The sequence below is a fragment of the Tamandua tetradactyla genome, chromosome 21 (assembly GCF_023851605.1).
Source record: "Tamandua tetradactyla isolate mTamTet1 chromosome 21, mTamTet1.pri, whole genome shotgun sequence".
Lineage (NCBI taxonomy): Eukaryota > Metazoa > Chordata > Mammalia > Pilosa > Myrmecophagidae > Tamandua > Tamandua tetradactyla.
In genome coordinates, this window is record NC_135347.1 from 60,599,547 (window position 1) to 60,616,160 (window position 16,614).

General features: G+C 49.1%; 1 protein-coding gene across 1 annotated transcript in view; it reads right to left on the minus strand.

The window, feature by feature from the left end:
- The window catches only part of MAP1B (microtubule associated protein 1B), an 89,835-nt gene extending 74,424 nt beyond the window's left edge, over nt 1–15,411 (minus strand). Inside the window, exons 1-2 of the mRNA XM_077139509.1 lie at nt 15,228–15,411; nt 5,671–5,772 (exon numbers count right to left, since the gene is read on the minus strand). Coding sequence (XP_076995624.1) covers nt 5,671–5,772; nt 15,228–15,411 — 286 coding nt within the window. The remainder of the gene's footprint in view (nt 1–5,670; nt 5,773–15,227) is intronic.
- Between the last annotated feature and the right edge of the window lie 1,203 nt (nt 15,412–16,614).

Here is a 16,614-nt window from a genome sequence, read left to right on the forward strand (position 1 = left end):
TTTAGCCCATGAGAGAAAGAGGAGGTGGAAGTGACTGGTCCAGTAAGTGAAGGAAACTTATGGCTAAACAAAATTCGGCAAGTGCGTTCACGTGCCTTTCCGCACATCAGGCCTCTCCTGGGAGTGAGACCCACAGGCCACAGCTCGCAAACGGAATTTCACCAGGTTTGCAGAGCTACTGACTCGTAGAACAAAACGCAGGATACCAGGATCGCGCCTGATTTCTTTGTTTTACAAAGGAGGAAATTCCACCTAGCAGCCTCTCAGGGAGTGACAGGAGCCCCACTTGTCTCAGGTGAGCCCAGGAGCGTGAGGTCAGCCTCTGAGCGCTGCCCGAGGGGAAGGTCCAGGAACCGCTTGCCCACCGAAGCCCCCTCCCAACCTCCCCGACACAGGGACACCTGGGCCAGGTCCTCTGCAAAGGGTCCTCTTTACTGGCTTCGGGGCAGCAAAGCAGTCGTTTCAGGTTAGTTCCCAGAAAACCTTCCAGTCCAACAATCTCCCTCTAGTTCTGAGGCTACCAGTGGACAAGTCCCCAGCACTCAAGGATGGAGACAGTCTTGAAATTAACCCTCCACGTTCGGTTCAGCAATGTGTTCTCACACACGCAGAGGGGCTGGACGTGCAGAATGTCAAGGCAACCTTTTCAAAATGGAATTCAAGCATTTAACTGAAAATGTAGCTTCAAAATAGTGAATACTTTCATTCACAGTTTGGATTCAAAATTCCTCGATTATAAAGAGAATTCATGGACATGTATTTATGCCTCAATTTATATAGACAACATGAATATATAATATATGCTTAAATGGGTATTTTCAATGTGCATGCACTTTTTTCTTTTCTCCTCTACAGGTCTTGGAATTGCTGACTTCTGCACGTGGCACCCCTCAGAGCTCCCCCAGAGCCAACCAAGCAGCACGTGCCAGTGTGCCTCGTCCACAGGCTGGAGGCTCGGCCCAAAGCACAGGCAATGCTCTGTCGCAGGGCACCTGAGGCGCTCCAGGCCGCTCCGGCTAAGCTCTGATTCTCAGTACCGGCAGACCAGATGCACAACTCCAGACAGACAACCATGCTAAAAGCATTTGTGGGCATTTGCTAAGAGCATTTTAACATTTTCTGATTACTCTATGACAAATATTAGCTGTAAAGCCTTGTCTCATTAAATGTCAAAGGGAGAACAGGATTCACACGACTTCATTTCAAAGGGCTTGATTTTAATTCCCCATCAAAAACCAATCTCAAGGCAGGACATTCCTAGCAGCCATCCAACACAAATCTAATGATGCCTAGCTGGGATGTGTTTTTCCTCTGGGGAAAACACATGAGTTCTTAAGCAAAACTGTTCATATATACATTTCAAAATCAATCACACTGTATGAATATTTTTGTTAACGTGATCCCAAGTTATAAAACCAGAGACAAAGTATAAATATGCCAAGGTCTGAATATTTATTCAGCTGACTAAGAAAATAAACCACAAGAAATTCCAGTTTCTCAAAACTGGCAAAGTCTACAGTCTCTAAGTGATTGGAGAAAGTACTAGCAGCGAACCTAGCAGTAGATGGAGTGAGAGAAGCCACCCATGAATGGATCATCCTAATGAGAAACCAGGCAAGCAAACCTCTCCCTCCAGCTCAGTGCCCTCAGCTGCAGCACCTGACAGATGGTTCCACGAAGGGCCTACAACCCTGCTTTGAGAGTCCGTGATGGCAGCAGCCAAAACCACGGCCTCCTTTCTGTTCTAAGGCGCAAAGTACTTCCCCAAACCGAATATAGATGGCTGCAGCCCCCACACAAAACCAGCAGCTATTTTTTGTCTGATAATGTTGAAGTGTTTCTCTAGAAAACACTTTAATGCAAATTAGGCATTATTACAAAAAAGAAGACACTCAATAGCCAAAGCCAGTATTTCCTATAAATGGAAATAATCACCGAATACACAAGTCAAACGGACGCACAATACTAGCTTGTGTTTATTGTTTACCATGTGACAAGCACTGTTTTATGCTCTCTCCACGAATTAATTCATTTTATCCTCATGAAAAATATGGGTTAGGAGTGATCATCTCCATTTCATATATGAGAAAACTAAGGCATAAATTGATTAAGTAACTTGTCTAAAATCATACAGCAAATAAATGGCACAGCTATGATCAAATCATGGGTGGGATGGCTCAAGAATCTTCACTCTTAACCTTTTTACAGGAACTCAGATTATCAAGAAATATATAATTACTTTAATAGGCAGACAGATTCCAACATGGCCAAGGTACCAAAAAAAAAAAAAAACCTATGTGATTAATAGATAGATACAAATTGTATGACAGTATTTGAATTCATAAAGATAAGGAAATGTAGGACTTTTGGTCCATGCTGAAAACACTCAATTGTTGACTTTTTACCTGAGTGAATAGTTGGGGTGTTCATGAAAGCACCTGAGCTTTTCTCTCTAGGTAACTGGTCCCACTTGAGCCCAGCTTAGTTGCGGCAGGCTGCTCTGACACCTGCTGACCATGCAGGGCAGGAGGAGCACCGCAGGGTACATGGACACACAGCACATGTCTGGTGGACGGTAAGATGCCCTACGTGGCTGACCCCAAGCGTTACAGCACTCTGGAGCAGGGCGGGGCGCAGAGATATCAACGCTGATCAAGGTTCTTGAATGAAACCCTCAATCCTGAAAAACTAGTTGAAATGAATCTCAAAACCATATTTAAGAACTCAAGAATGGGGGAGAAAGAACATACGGGAACAAATACGGTGGCCCCATCTGGGCAACCTCTGATCGCTGCAACTTGAGGCTATCCCGTCTTTTATGCACAACCTCCAATTCTTAAAAACACAAAAAAGATACAATAACCAATGTGAATGTGTAACAGCTATAATAGGGGTCCTGGTCCTGAGCTGTCTTTGTCACAGAAGACGAGTGTTTGCCATAACTGCTGTGATCTGCTAACCTAAAAAGCAAAGCAAAGCAAAGCAAAGCAAAGCAAAAAACTGGTTAAAGTCCGGTCTTGACGCAGGATGCTGGATCTTATGCTGGGCTGTACGTAATCATGAAGCATCTCCTCCCGCGAGAAGAAAGCTGACTGAAAGTAGCGACTGGGCTTGTCTTCTCCACCACGGTGGCCCGGCTGCACCCCAAAAGCACATTGTAGGTGCTATTAAGCATTTTTTTCAATGACTGAGTGACTGAAACCGTTACCATTTTCAGGAGCCAGCGTTCATCTTGTTCCTTGACTCTAAGAGAACTTAGAGTCTTAGAACTCTAAATACAAAGATTCAAGGCTGACTCACCTTAGGGTGACCTGAGCACATGCGTTGGCTTTTACGGAATTTCAGTGAGTAAGGAAGTAACCACTAGAATCGGTTCCACTTAAAAACGAAAGACTCCAAACGTTTCTATAAACTCTGGTTTGATCGGGAAGAGCCAAAGGCTTCCCCGAGCCCAATCAGACCATCCTGTGAGCAATCTCCACTCACCAACTTTGCGTCCTGCCCTCCAACACCAAATCTTTTCTCTCCAAAGCCCACTTGCCAGAAACGGACCAGGCACATGCTTTCCCGGCCCGCAGTTTCGGCTGGAAGACTTTGCTCGCCCTGCACGCATCCTGCATGCGCCCTGCACACGCCCTGCACGCGCCCTGCACGCGTCCTGCACATGCCCTGAATATGCCCTGCATGCACCCTGCATGCGCCCTGCACACGCCCTGCACACGCCCTGGAATATGTCCTGCACACGCCCTGAATATGTCCTGCACACGCCCTGCACGCGCCCTGCACGCGCCCTGCTCGCGTCCTGCACACGCCCTGCATGCGCCCTGCACGCGTCCTGCATGCGCCCTGCACGCGTCCTGCATGCACCACTACGATGGGCGGCCCTGCTCGGGCTGCGCAGCTCCCCAGGGCAGGCTGGTGCAGGGCGCTCACGGGCTCGTGGGGAAAGGTGAGCGCTGCTGGTTCTGAGCCAGCCAGGCTGGAAACGGTGCTCCGTGTCCCTAGAGCAACCTCCAACAGCATCTGGCACAGCACTGCCACAACCAGGCAGGTGAACAGAGCCTACTGTGGACAACAGCAGGAGAAAGGAGCAGAGAATGTGGCAATTTAGGGGAACCTGACCTTCCGAGTCTACAAGAGTAATACTAGGTCATTTTTTAAAGAATGGTTTAACTCTTTAGAAGTTCTGGCTGCCTTTCACTTTGCAGTACACTGTTGTCATTCTGTAAAGTAAATCCAATTATGAATGAACACAATGGGAATCACATGATCTGCTTTACCAAAAAAACCCAACTCACAGTAAGTAAGCCAGAACAACCTACATAAAAGGATAAAAGCTCGGCTTTTATCGTCCTTCTGAAATAAGTGTTCTTCTTGGACAAAAGATAATTCATTTATATTTTGCAAGACGTGAAAATGCAACACAATAACGAGAAACAACCATGCACTGTACCTTTACTTCAGCAACTCATGTGCTGGTCATTCTCAGAGCAGAGTCAATTAAAAGCTGGTTTTTCACAGGCTTTGCAGCAAGGTCAGTGTTTAATAAACCAGTTTACTCAATTCCATTATTAAACTGATTGATTTCAATCACCATATATATGGGTATTGTTTTTTGTAATGCTAAACGCAAAAGGAAGAGCTGGGACAGTCTCATGGGTACACTGCTAGCAGGGCGCTGCTAAGGACTCGTGAAGCCTGACACCTGTGAAAGTAGATTCAATTCGCATCCCTACTATGCTAATGCCCGTGACCTACTCAGTCAAAACATACTGGAGCCCATTCTCGATTTTACCTCAATGCCAATAAACTCAGCAACCATACATCAAAGGCATGCATAAAGAAAGAGCTTCCTCTACTCTGCTTTCCATAACGTTCAAGTGATATCCAAGAAATAAAAGGCAATACAACTATATGGACACTTTAGTCTCCAGTGTCTTAGGGCAGCTACCAGGAAAACACCTCAATGTGGAATTATAACCCATATCAAACTCTGAAATCTATTCTATAACTATTTGTTACAATCTACTTTGAAATTTACGGCTTTTTTGTAGTAATGCTATTTTTCATAATAAAAAATATTTTTAAAAAATGCAATTAAAAAAAAACACACTACAGCATCTATGGTGGGTCAGTGAAAGAGCTTTTGAGAAACACATCCCAGGTTTGAAATCTTTATGGGCCTGAAATGTTCTCCCACAATCCCTGCAAGTGACCAGCTGGGAGAGCTCCAGGCCGCTGCTCCCCAGAGGCAGGTGTGGCGGGGGTGGCGCCAGCAGTTCCTACCCCAGGGGCACTGAGGGGACCCACTGCTGGCCAGCAGCGTCTCCACATATGACAAGTTTGGATCCTTACCTCTATTTATTCTGTAGGATTCTTTTTCACCTCTGAACGAAAGTCTATTTTAACAGCAGTTTGTGGAATATTAAACCCTCTTTGAACCACACAAAGAAAAGTAAGCAATGATTCAGTGGCAGATGATGATGCAAAAATGAAATTTTGATGTTTATTCATTTTTAAATGCAGTAGACATTTGCATTTTCTTTTGAGGGAAAGGGGTCATGAGATTCCAGGGTATCTAATTTGAATTCATAACTACATCTGGGTAAAATGAACATTTAAATTATTTGCAATCCCTTCTAGGTTGGTGAATACTGCAGGGAAACTCACCTGGAACTTCCGGAGAGAATCTTGCAGAGTGTCGAGATACAAAGAGTTTCAGTTCTTGGTCCAAGTTGCATTCAATCAGGTTTGTGTCCCATGATCGGATTCCTAAGGACAGAAAGGAAACGGTTGACAGACTTCCAGTTTTGGCCACGTCACAGGGGTTTGGAAAACGTCACTACACTGTTTCTCAGGCTCTGGTAGGGTGTGGAAGCTGCCTTCTGAAGAGCTTGGTTTCTAACAGTGGATGCCACAACACGGAGGGCTGGGGAGGTAGAAACCACAAGGGAGGGCAACTAGCAGTGTGCAATGAACCCCTGCCCCTCATAAAATGTAAATGCAGCTTTTCTGCAAGAATAAAAGAAGACTATCATTAAGGGAATGACAACTGCACTCTGGGGAAGGAGTAGAGAGGGCAGAAACAAGATGGCCAGGTCTGTGGCAGTCCCCAGGTGTCAGCGGTACCAGCATAGCTCTAGCTTTCCTGGGCTCCCTGTAAGTGGTAGGAAAATGGAGTACACAGGTGCAGGAGGCAGGGGCTTGGGGCTGGCATTCAATCTGGGCACGGTTTTTAAAGGAAGTCTCTAGTGTGCGTGTCACCATGCATGAGAGTCGTTTCTCAACCCCTGGATATCAATGCCAAACCCACTGGACCCTTGGTTAGGCGGACCTCTGTGTTCTGGACTCGACCTGTCTGTCCTCCCAGGCATTTGTTTTGCCCGAATAGCTTGGCAGGCAGCTCTTTCATTCAGGAATTGTTAGTTGTGTTGAATTTTCTTATCCAGAGGCAAAGAAATGAAGCAACTTTTTATACGTTACAAAACTTCTATGGGGTCAGGGGCAGTGAACTTGTCTACTCTCACGGAAGCTCAGGCTTCCTTTCGCTAGGCCGGGGGCCGGAGGAGAGCCAGCACAGGGGCACCAACAGAGGGACTGTGGTTTCGGGCCTCCCTGGTCTCTTCCTTCCTCCTCCTTCCTCTTCCTCCCTCCTACCCACCCTCCCACCAGGGGGCAGCTGAGAGGGAGACCCAGAAAGCATCAGAGAAAGGAGATCTGGGGAGACAGCAAGGAAAACCAGGGAACCCCCCCTCAAACTCTGGAGTGTGTGCGTTTTTACATTCTTTTACATTTTCCCAAATAGACTGCTCATGGGGAGGCCAGGACGCAGTCTCCGTGATGGTGCCTTGTACGGGGCATCCTCAGAGATCGACAGGAACAAACCTCTGAGTGCCAGGCATTTACTGCAGACCTTCCAAAGGGCAGGTGCTTGACCTTCACGTGTATCGCAGCAGGTATACTATCTCCAAATAAGCACCATGTCATTTACTCATTTTTGTTGGTCATTAGTGCTTTCAGACTTGAGAACACAAATGGCAGTGCATTATTGGACACCGCTGTAAAGCCTTAATGCATATCTGTATTCACTTCCATTTATGTCTGTGCAGTATTCTTATCTTGCAAAGAATCAACCTAAATTTATATGCAAACATTTAAAAACTATCCTATAACCTCAGTTTATTGTATATCTAGTACCTTCAGATTGTACATGAAAGGCCTTTTCATTTGTGAAGAAATACAAAGGCAGAAATTTCTCCCATGATAAATGGGAAGAGTTTAGGTATGGAAGAGTTAACATTCCTAAAGAGAGGCTAAGGTAGGAGGGAGAATTTTGTGGGTCTCCCCAGAAACATTAACAGCCTCAGTTTGCATTTGTGCTAATGGAGTATTTAAATTTTAACAAGTAAGGCTTGTCACGATTTGTGGATCTTTTTAGTGGAGAAATGATAAATTAGTTCTTTCTGTTTCGTGGGGAGCTTGACAGGTTGAGAGGTCTGAATTCATTAGAATATTTTATTTCAACGTACACACTATTTCCGCCCAGTGTGAGAATCACTGAGTCCTGTCTGAGCTGACTAATCAGTAATGTTGACTGAATTCTCCAGGCTCCAGGCCTGAGCTCCACTTTGTCTTCCAGCTTGTCGATAAGTTAATAATAAAACATGTTTTTAAACTAAATTCATACAATTTTTCTGCCTTTGTTTCAAGTAATGTCCAAATTGCTACATAATTTGAATGACTTTGGGTTATGGGTAGGCTTGCTCTTACATTATTTGCCATTTTTCCCTGGGCTTCAATTAACTTGTCATGATACATGCAATTAAATGTTTGCTTCATATTTTGTAAAGGCCAGTTGAATGATTTATAATTTAGCAATTAAAAGGTACTAAACTAAAAAGGCATTTAGTAATTTTGAAGTTTCATGAGTAAATACCTAATAAAAATAAGATTTCTCATCTTTATATCACCAATGGAACTAAAAGTTTAGCTTGGGTTCTCTTTTTAAGAGAGCAATTTCCAGCCACATTATTTCTTAACAATGCATAATCATTACTACCACTTATAAAATACAGGTTACAATGGATTCACTAGTAATTTTAGCTGGAAAGCAAAACATTGGAACCAGGCCACTGTCTATACCAATTTTAGAAATAAAATACTTTGCACTCACTCTGTACCTGCTACTTGAAAATATTAGTAAAGGGAAATAGTATCTCTCACTTTAAGTCCATACTGCATTCAGTAGGTTGATGTATCTCCCTTTTGTACCTGGGAGGAGTTAACAGTGGGCCCTCAAAAGCTCCGAGGGCAGAAAAAAAATATTCTTTAGGGCTCTTCCTAGAGTCTCCCTGTGTCTGTTCATGGCTGGAGGGGATACTGGGTGTTTCAGAAACAAGCCCTCCGGGTCCCTGGTGGGGAGCAGAGGGGCCATGATGGCTTCCCAGTCCTCTTCTCTGACGTCCCCCCATCCGCATCCCCCCACCCAATACACCCCAGTTCAAGCTGGCCCCAGACCTTTAATTCTCCCAGATCTGCACCCCTTACTGGCTTACCCAGGTGGGGGCAGAATAAGGGGTCCAGGTGGAAGAGACAAAATCTCTCGGCCCGGAGGTCCCCGTCACCCCGACCGGTGTGGTGCGGCATCCTGAGAACGCTCCCAGCCCCCTCGGGGGCAGCCCCCCAGGTCTGGAAGGAAGCGCCATCCTGTGTCCATCTGGCAGTTCTTGGACCTACTCTTGCCTCACCCTTTTCCTCGGGGAGTAACAAAAGGCCTTTCTTCTCAATTCCACAACTCCCTGGCCGTCCACAAAGGGGAGGCTAACACACACATGAAGCTCGCACGTGGGAAGAAGGAGAAAATAAAAGGTGGAGGGGGTGGGGCAGCAGGTGTGAGTCAGGGAAAAGGATGAGGAAGAGCCAGGGACCCTTACGGACGGACGCCGAATTTCCCCAATGTTGCCAATCACATGAATGCGTTGCAGGATTGTTTCATGGAATCAACCACAACAACAAAATGGCACCTCCTGTTTAAATGACTAAATTCCATGTTCCCAAGTGAGACAGAAGATTGAAGACTACGGAATAAAATGGCTATGGATTGTTTGTTGAAAGCACACAGGCTCTATCTGGCAGTTATTTTGGAGTTTGACAAGTTACTTTTTGTCTATGGATGTCAGTTGTTCCCTCTGAGAAATAGGTTTTTGAATATTTTTGCAAGTACCTAAATGATTAACCTAGAATCATAAGATTCTATTTGTAAAAATTATGCCAAAAACCTACCTCAAACCAGATTAGAATCATAAACTAAAGAAGCAATAAAAACAAAGGAAATGCTAAATTCACGTAGACTTTATTTCTCAGGGATTTCCTAATTTTCTACTTGACCTAACTGATGATCCTCATTTCAATTTTCTTTTTCTTTTTTTTAAAGCAGCAACTTGAGGGTCATAAAAAATAAGCTCTTTGAGAAGATTAACAAAGAATCATCAGTTTAATGACTGTAAGTGTTGGGGCTGGTTTGCATTTCAACGTGGATCACAGCACCTTGAGTAAATAACAGCAATTAAGCAGCAAGCAGAAATTCATCTCCCTTTGACTTTGAAAAGTATAAAGGCAAATATAGTAAATTTAACACGCTTACCATATATGTTTTCTGCCCTGTTAAAATGACAAAAAGTAAAGCCCAAATCTCTTCATTCTATTACTGTCTTAGACTGAAGATATTCAAGAGTGACATCAGATACAGACTGCACAACAGGACTGATTGTAAAAACTCAGAAATGGACATCACAATACTACCTAACTGTAATACAATAATGTTAGTACACTGAATGAAGCTGAATGTGAGAATGATAGAGGGAGGAGGGCTGGGGGCACAAATGAAATCAGAAGGAAAGACAGACGATAAAGAATGAGATGGTATAATCTAGGAATGCCTAGACTGTATAATGATAGTGACTAAATGTACAAATTTAAAAATGTTTTTGCATGAGGAAGAACAAAGGAATGCCAGTATTGCAGGGTGTTGAAAATAGATGGTAATTCATATTTAAAAATTTTAACCTTTGTGTGAGACTAAAGCAAAAAACGTTTATTTGGTACAAAATTTATATTTTGACTAGTGCACTTCCTAATATAACTTATGTAGACAGCTTAATTGAACACCATAAGTACATGGATCCTTGAGTAGGACATAAGATTTTGTATGTTTGTCCAGTGTGATGCCCCAATAAATCCCAGATTTGAACAGTGAATCAATAACTATTCGCGAGTCTCCTTGGGGGAATGGTGAGAAAGGGGGAAAACTCAACTTCCCCAAGTGGAGAATTCTTGATATTCTCACCAGCAGTGGGGACAACCAAAGCAATAGGCTGAGTCCCCAATCTTGGGGTTTATTCATATGAAACTTAACCCTGCAAAGGATGGGTCAAGCCTACTTAAAATTAGGCCTAAGTGTCACCCCCAGAGAACCCCTTTTGTTGCTCAGATGTGGCCTCTCTCTCTCCAGCCAACACAACAAGCAAACTCACTGCCCTCCCTGTCTACGTGGGACATGACTCCCAGGGGTGTGGACCTTCCTGGCAACGTGGGACAGAAATCCTAGAATGAGCTGGAACTCAGCATCAAGGGATTGAGAAAATCTTCTCAACCAAAAGAGGGACGAGCAAAATGAAAGAAAATAAATTGTCAATGGCTGAGAGATTCCAAACAGAGTCAAGAGGTTATCCTGGAGCTTATTTTTACGCATTAAATAGACTATCACCTTTTTAGTTAAGGTGTAATGGAGAGACTGGAGGGAACAGCCTGAAAATGTAGAGCTGTGTTCCAGTAGCCAAGTTTCTTGAAGATGATTGTATAATGGTATAGCTTTTACAAGGTGACTGTGTGATTGTGAAAACCTTGTGTCTGATGCTCCTTTTTATCTACCTTATCAACAGATGAGTAAAACATATGGAATAAAAATAAATAATAGGGAGAACAAATGTTAAAATAAATTTAGATTGAAATGTTAGTGATCAATGAACAGGAGGGGTAAGGGGTATGGTATGTATGAATTTTTTTTCTGTTTTCTTTTTATTTCTTTTTCTGAATTGATGCAAATGTTCTAAGAAATGATCATGATGATGAATATGCAACTATATGATGATATTGTGAATTACTGATTATATATGTAGAATGGAATGATGTTAAGAATGTTTTTGTTTGTTGCTATACTTTTAAGAGAAAATTAATTAAAAATTTAAAAAAAAGAGTGACATCAGAAAGCTACAACGTAGTGGGCCAGCACACCTGAAACACCCAGTGGCTGGCACACACAGCTGTCTTTGTATGCACATATCTCTGTGATTCCCAGTGTTGACAAGAGGAAAAGTTACACTCTTTAACAGTAATTGAAAGCCTCAAACTGATACTTAGTATTCCTTATATGTTTCAGTTTCTTTTAAAAAATAAAATGAAACAATAAAAACACTTTGCACAAAGCTCTAGAATTCTATTTGCAAGGCATAGATTGCAGGTAGTCTACACATTAAAATAAATCAGAGGCGTGAGCATGGCTGTTTAGTGCACCTGTGCTGATTAGGAAGGGGACCTCGGGGAGAAGGGCCTGGAATGGTAATTGGTGTGGAAGACAATGGTTTCGCATAAGGTCTTCCACAATTAAAGAAACAAAGCCAGACTATTGTTCCAAACTCTGAGCGAAGACAGGATTAAAGCCCACTTCGCGCCTTTGAGTAGAGCTGAGAAAACTAGTCATCTTCCTTGGTTTCAAGAAGCATTTATGGGGCCTCCATATGAGGTGCTTCCGCCTGCCGATCTACTCCGCTACCACAATCTCCCTGCAGATTTATAGGCTATTCTCTAGGCTTCGCGGAGAGCTCTCAGCAATCAGACGGGAAAAACCCAAACTGCGAGGGTCTCCAACCCACAGGGGGTCAGTTAGGTGAGAGGAGAAATAGGAAGAAAAAGGGGGCAGAGGTGAAGCGCATTCTGGGCCCCAGCACACCTCAGAGCGATGCCCTGGAGCCGCCCACCCAGCCCCGCCCAGCCCCGCGCCACACAGCAGCGGCCGCCCATCACGTTGCTCCCGGGTTGGGCTGGACCCGACGGCTGCGCAGCCTGCGGTGCTCGGGGACAGGGAAGCCTGTCCCGGGGATTGGTCATCTCAGAGCCCCAGCAGCCAGGAGACCGTGGGCGGAGGCCGCAGCGGGTCCAGGAGGGCGGGACCCAAGAGGGCGGGGCGCAGGAGGGCGGGGCGCAGGAGGGAGGGACCCAGGAGGGCGGGGCGCAGGAGGGAGGGACCCGGAGGGCGGGGCAGGAGGGAGGAACCCAGGAGGGCGGGGAGCAGGAGAGAAGCACCCAGGAGGGCGGGAGGCAGGAGGGAGGGACCCAGGAGGGCGGGGCGCAGGAGGGAGGGACCCGGGGGGACGGGGCGCAGGAGGGAGGCGCCCAGGAGGGCGGGGCGCAGGAGGGAGGGACCCAGGAGGGCGGGGCGCAGGAGGGAGGCAGGGGGGCGGGGGCAGGAGGGAGGGACCCAGGGGGGCGAGGAGCAGGAGGGCGGGGCGCAGGAGGGAGGTACCCAGGAAGGAGGGACCCGGAGGGCGGGGCGCAGGAGGGCGGGGCGCAGGAGGGCGGGGCGCAGGAGGGCGGGGCGCAGGAGGGCGGGGCGCAGGAGGGCGGGGCGCAGGAGGGCGGGCAGCATCTGGTCCTGGGAGCATGGAAATGGCTCTGTCCACTCACTTGGATAATTCTTAATGGGATCAATACAACCATTTCAGAGTTTCGTACAAAAACCTGACCAAATTCGTAAATTCGACTCAGGAATGCGTGGTGACTGGAAAGGGGATATGGGGAGGCTTCTGGGATTCCAGTCACGTCTGCTTCTCGAGCTGCTTAACACAGGTTGTTCATTTTGTGAAAATGCACCGAGCTGTCCATCTACCTTTTGCGCCCTTTTGTCTCTAGACGTAAATAAATTTTATGCATTAAAAAATCAAATCTTTTTATCAGAAAAGATTTTATCCTTTTATCAAAGGCCAATCTTTTCATCATCTAGAGCTAGTATTATAAAAATACAAATGAGGAGTAAAGACAGGAAGCACTCCGCAGCAGCACTCGGCTACATCCATTTTATCCTCAACCAGAAGCAGCTCAAAGGAGCCCCTGAGGAGCAGCTGAGAGCCGATGGGCGGCCACCACGCAGGAAGACAATGCCGGCCGAGGTGGTGCTGAGCCTGCCCGGGGACAGGAGGAGGGGAACCCTGAACACTGCTGTACGTCGGTCTCCCTCTGATACTGGCCTCCCCTGCACCGGTATCGGGACAGGGACAGGGCACAGCGATGCCACGGTGCCCGCAGGAGCGGCGTGACCTTGAGCTGGTCCGCGATGCCTCCCACCACTCCGGACCCTCATTTCTAAAGGGAAGGTGGTGCTGGCTCGCCATAAGGGAGGTTATGAGGGTCTCACAGACAGGAAAGCCCCTCTAATGTGGGACAGATTCCCGGCACTGTTGCTGAAAAACGGCATTTTTGTAAATCCAAAGTCATTGCGTTCTAGAGCAGCCACACCCAAAGTCAGTACTGGGAAATTTTTCATACGGGAAAATGTGCAAATCAGCCAAATTAGGACAGTTCGGATTAATGGCCTCTAGTTTGAAAATGAAAGGTTGTTGAAATGCTCAAATAAATCATTTCATTATAGAAATCTCATTCTGAAAATTTTTTTCAGTATAAAATGCAACGATTGCATTTTGCTATTTTTTTTAAGTTGTAAAGAAAAAATCAGTGCCTAAAGTTAAACAAAAGAACGAGGTGGGCAACTCAGTCCCCACTCGGCAGCCTTTTGTTCTGGGCACAAGTGGCCCTTTCCAAACGCAGAGGCACATGACAAGGGTTTGCTTTTTGTTTTGTTTGTTTGGATCTAAAATATGTTTTTTCTTTAATCTTTTATTAATGGGGGGGGGGGCCGAGGGCTGCGGGGACTCTTTGTCCGCACTGGCCGCGATGGAGCCCGCAGTGCGGCCTGCCCACGCCCACGCCCGCGCCCGCGCCCGCAGAGGCGCTTGAGCCCCGCCCTAGGGAGCGCGCGGGCCCGGCGCGGGGATGCAGGGAGAGGCGGAGGCGAGAGCTTGCCCCCCCGGGGTCGGGCCGCGACAAAGAGGGGCGCAGGAAGAGGTGGGCGCGCAGCCCGCAGAGCCGAACTCAGCGGGCGGTGCCCGAGAGGTGCGCCCAGTGCGGGGGCAGGGGGCGATGCGGAAGGCCTGGGGGCGCAGCGACCGGCGATGGGGGCGCTGCGGCAGTGCGGGAGGGTGGTGCGGAGGGCAGTGGGGGCGGTGCGGAGGGCTGGGGGCGCTGCGGCGATGCGGGAGGCGATGGGGGCAGTACGGGGGGGGGGCGATGGGGACACTGCGGCAGGGCGGGGGCCTCTGCGGCGGTGCGGGGGACTAGGGACGGGTGGGTCCGCGCGCCCGAAAACGCGTCCTCCCGAGCCTCACTGCCCCGCCCAGTGCTCGCGACCTCGGTATGTGGCCTCTGCCCGGCGCGCCTCGGACACGACCTGCCCACGCGCACCCCCAGCCGCCCTCCTCAACGCTTGGACCTTTAAAAGGAGAAACCGCACCCCACAACTCGGGGTTTCATTGTCCTTCAGAAAGGGGCGCCAAGGCCCGGGGCGGCGGCGAGGCGGCTACGTCTGGGAACCATCCCTGCGTCCCGGGGGGCCGGGGGGGGTTGCGGGGGGGGGGGGTTGGGCGGGCGTGGCCCTAGCTCTCGCCTAGTCATTCCCAGGAAAGAATAGATCTGGAGGTTTTGAGGCCAGAAAAGACATTTCTGGGGGCGAAAAGGCAGTGCACGAGGCAGGCTGCTAGGCGAGCGCGGGCACATAGCCCCGTACCCCGGGTCTGCCCAGTCCCAAGCAGGGGCGAGGGGAGCTGGGGGGGGGGCACGGCGTGTTCCCCCCCGCAGCCTGCGGCTTCCTGGTGGCCTCTGTTCCTCTGACACCTGCATTTCCCTTCCGGGGGGAGGAGGTCCCCCCCCCCCCCCGGCTCCGCGGAAAGCCAGGTGCAGAGCTCGAAGGGATGAGGCGCGCTCTCCTCCGGGTCTCAACCCTGACCACTCGGATTATACACCGAAAGTGGACAGCAGGAGCCCGGGCGGCGGCGGGGGCCGAGGGGGCCGCTGCGCCCTGGGTGGGGTCGCGCGCGCCTCCGCGCGCCAGGGCCACTCACCCAGTTCGATGGTGCCGATGGCGCGTCGCAGGTGCTCCTCGGTCACCACCTCGCCCACGACGACCAGCAGGTAGAACTTGCTGTCGAGAAAGCGGTGCGACAGGCTGGGCGAGGTGGCCGCCGCCGGGCTGGGGACGCCGCCGCACGGCTCCGGCTCGCAGGCCGCCGCCACCACGGTCGCCATCCTGCCGCCGCCGAGTCCGCGGACCGTCGCCTCCGGCCGCTCGGCTGCTCTGCGACGGGAGGCAGCTGGGCTCCCCGCGCCGCCCCGGCTCCGCCCCGGCCCCCCCGGCTGCGCCCCCGCCCTCGCCAAGCGCGGCCCGCAGCGGACTGAGGGGCGGGTCGGCGGCGCCGCCTTTATACGGAGCCTGCGCCGGCGCGCGGGGGAGGGGGAAGGGAGGGAGAGGGGGAGGGGAGGGGGAGGGGACCACCCGCACCTCCCCAGCGGTGGCCGCGGGCCCGGCGCTGATGTCATCTGCAGCAAGCCGCCTCCCCGCGGCCCGGAAGCGCAGGGACCGGGTGTGCGGACAATGGGCTGGGCAGGCGCTCCGGCGCGGGGACCCGGACGGCTCTCGCCGCCGCTGGGCAAGGGGATGCGGCCCCCGACCCCGGCCCCGGTCCCGGCCCGCCATGCAGCCCCCGCGCGGCCGGGTGGAGAATGGGGGGCGCGTCCGACTCCAGAGCAGGCGCGGGGGCGCGGGCAGCCCTGCGTGCTCGGGCGCCCGCCGAGGAGGACCCGCCGGTCTCTCCTTTGACCTTGGGCTTCAGGAAGACGCCTCTACCCGCTCGGCGAGGACGGTTTTTCCCTGAAGAATGCACTGAAAACGCCGAGCCGAAGCCTGCTATTGTTCAGGGCCTGGACGCTGCAAAGCCCGGTGGCGAACAATTTTCCAGGCTCGTGGGACTCGTGGGAAATGAGATGAATGCAGATGCATTGTCTTAAATACAGATTTCTTTTTTATTTCTTCAGTAACAGGCTGAACATATAGTGTCAGGCATAACAAAGAATGAAGAGAAGATGCTCTACCCAGCAGGACAGGGACTATAATGGACTTTCCAGTTCTTTGGGGAACACACAAGCAATATTATTTTATGTGACTGTGATTCCTTTTAAAATATACGCAGCATGAGAATTTTTATTGCCCTTGCCTTGTGTAGAAGAACTCGTTGAAATGTTTTTAAAATGCAGTTCATGTACAACCATTTCTTGCAAACATACTGAATACAGCTCCTGTCCCAGGAGAGGTGAGGAGGAAGAAGGAACTAAATGTGTAAGCACGGTGTTATAAAAGACTGGGGGATTGGAGGTTCAGGGAAGAGAAATGGATGGAGCTTGATGTGGCCAATATCCCTGTAAACACCAAGGTGCATATTAAACAAGTTATCA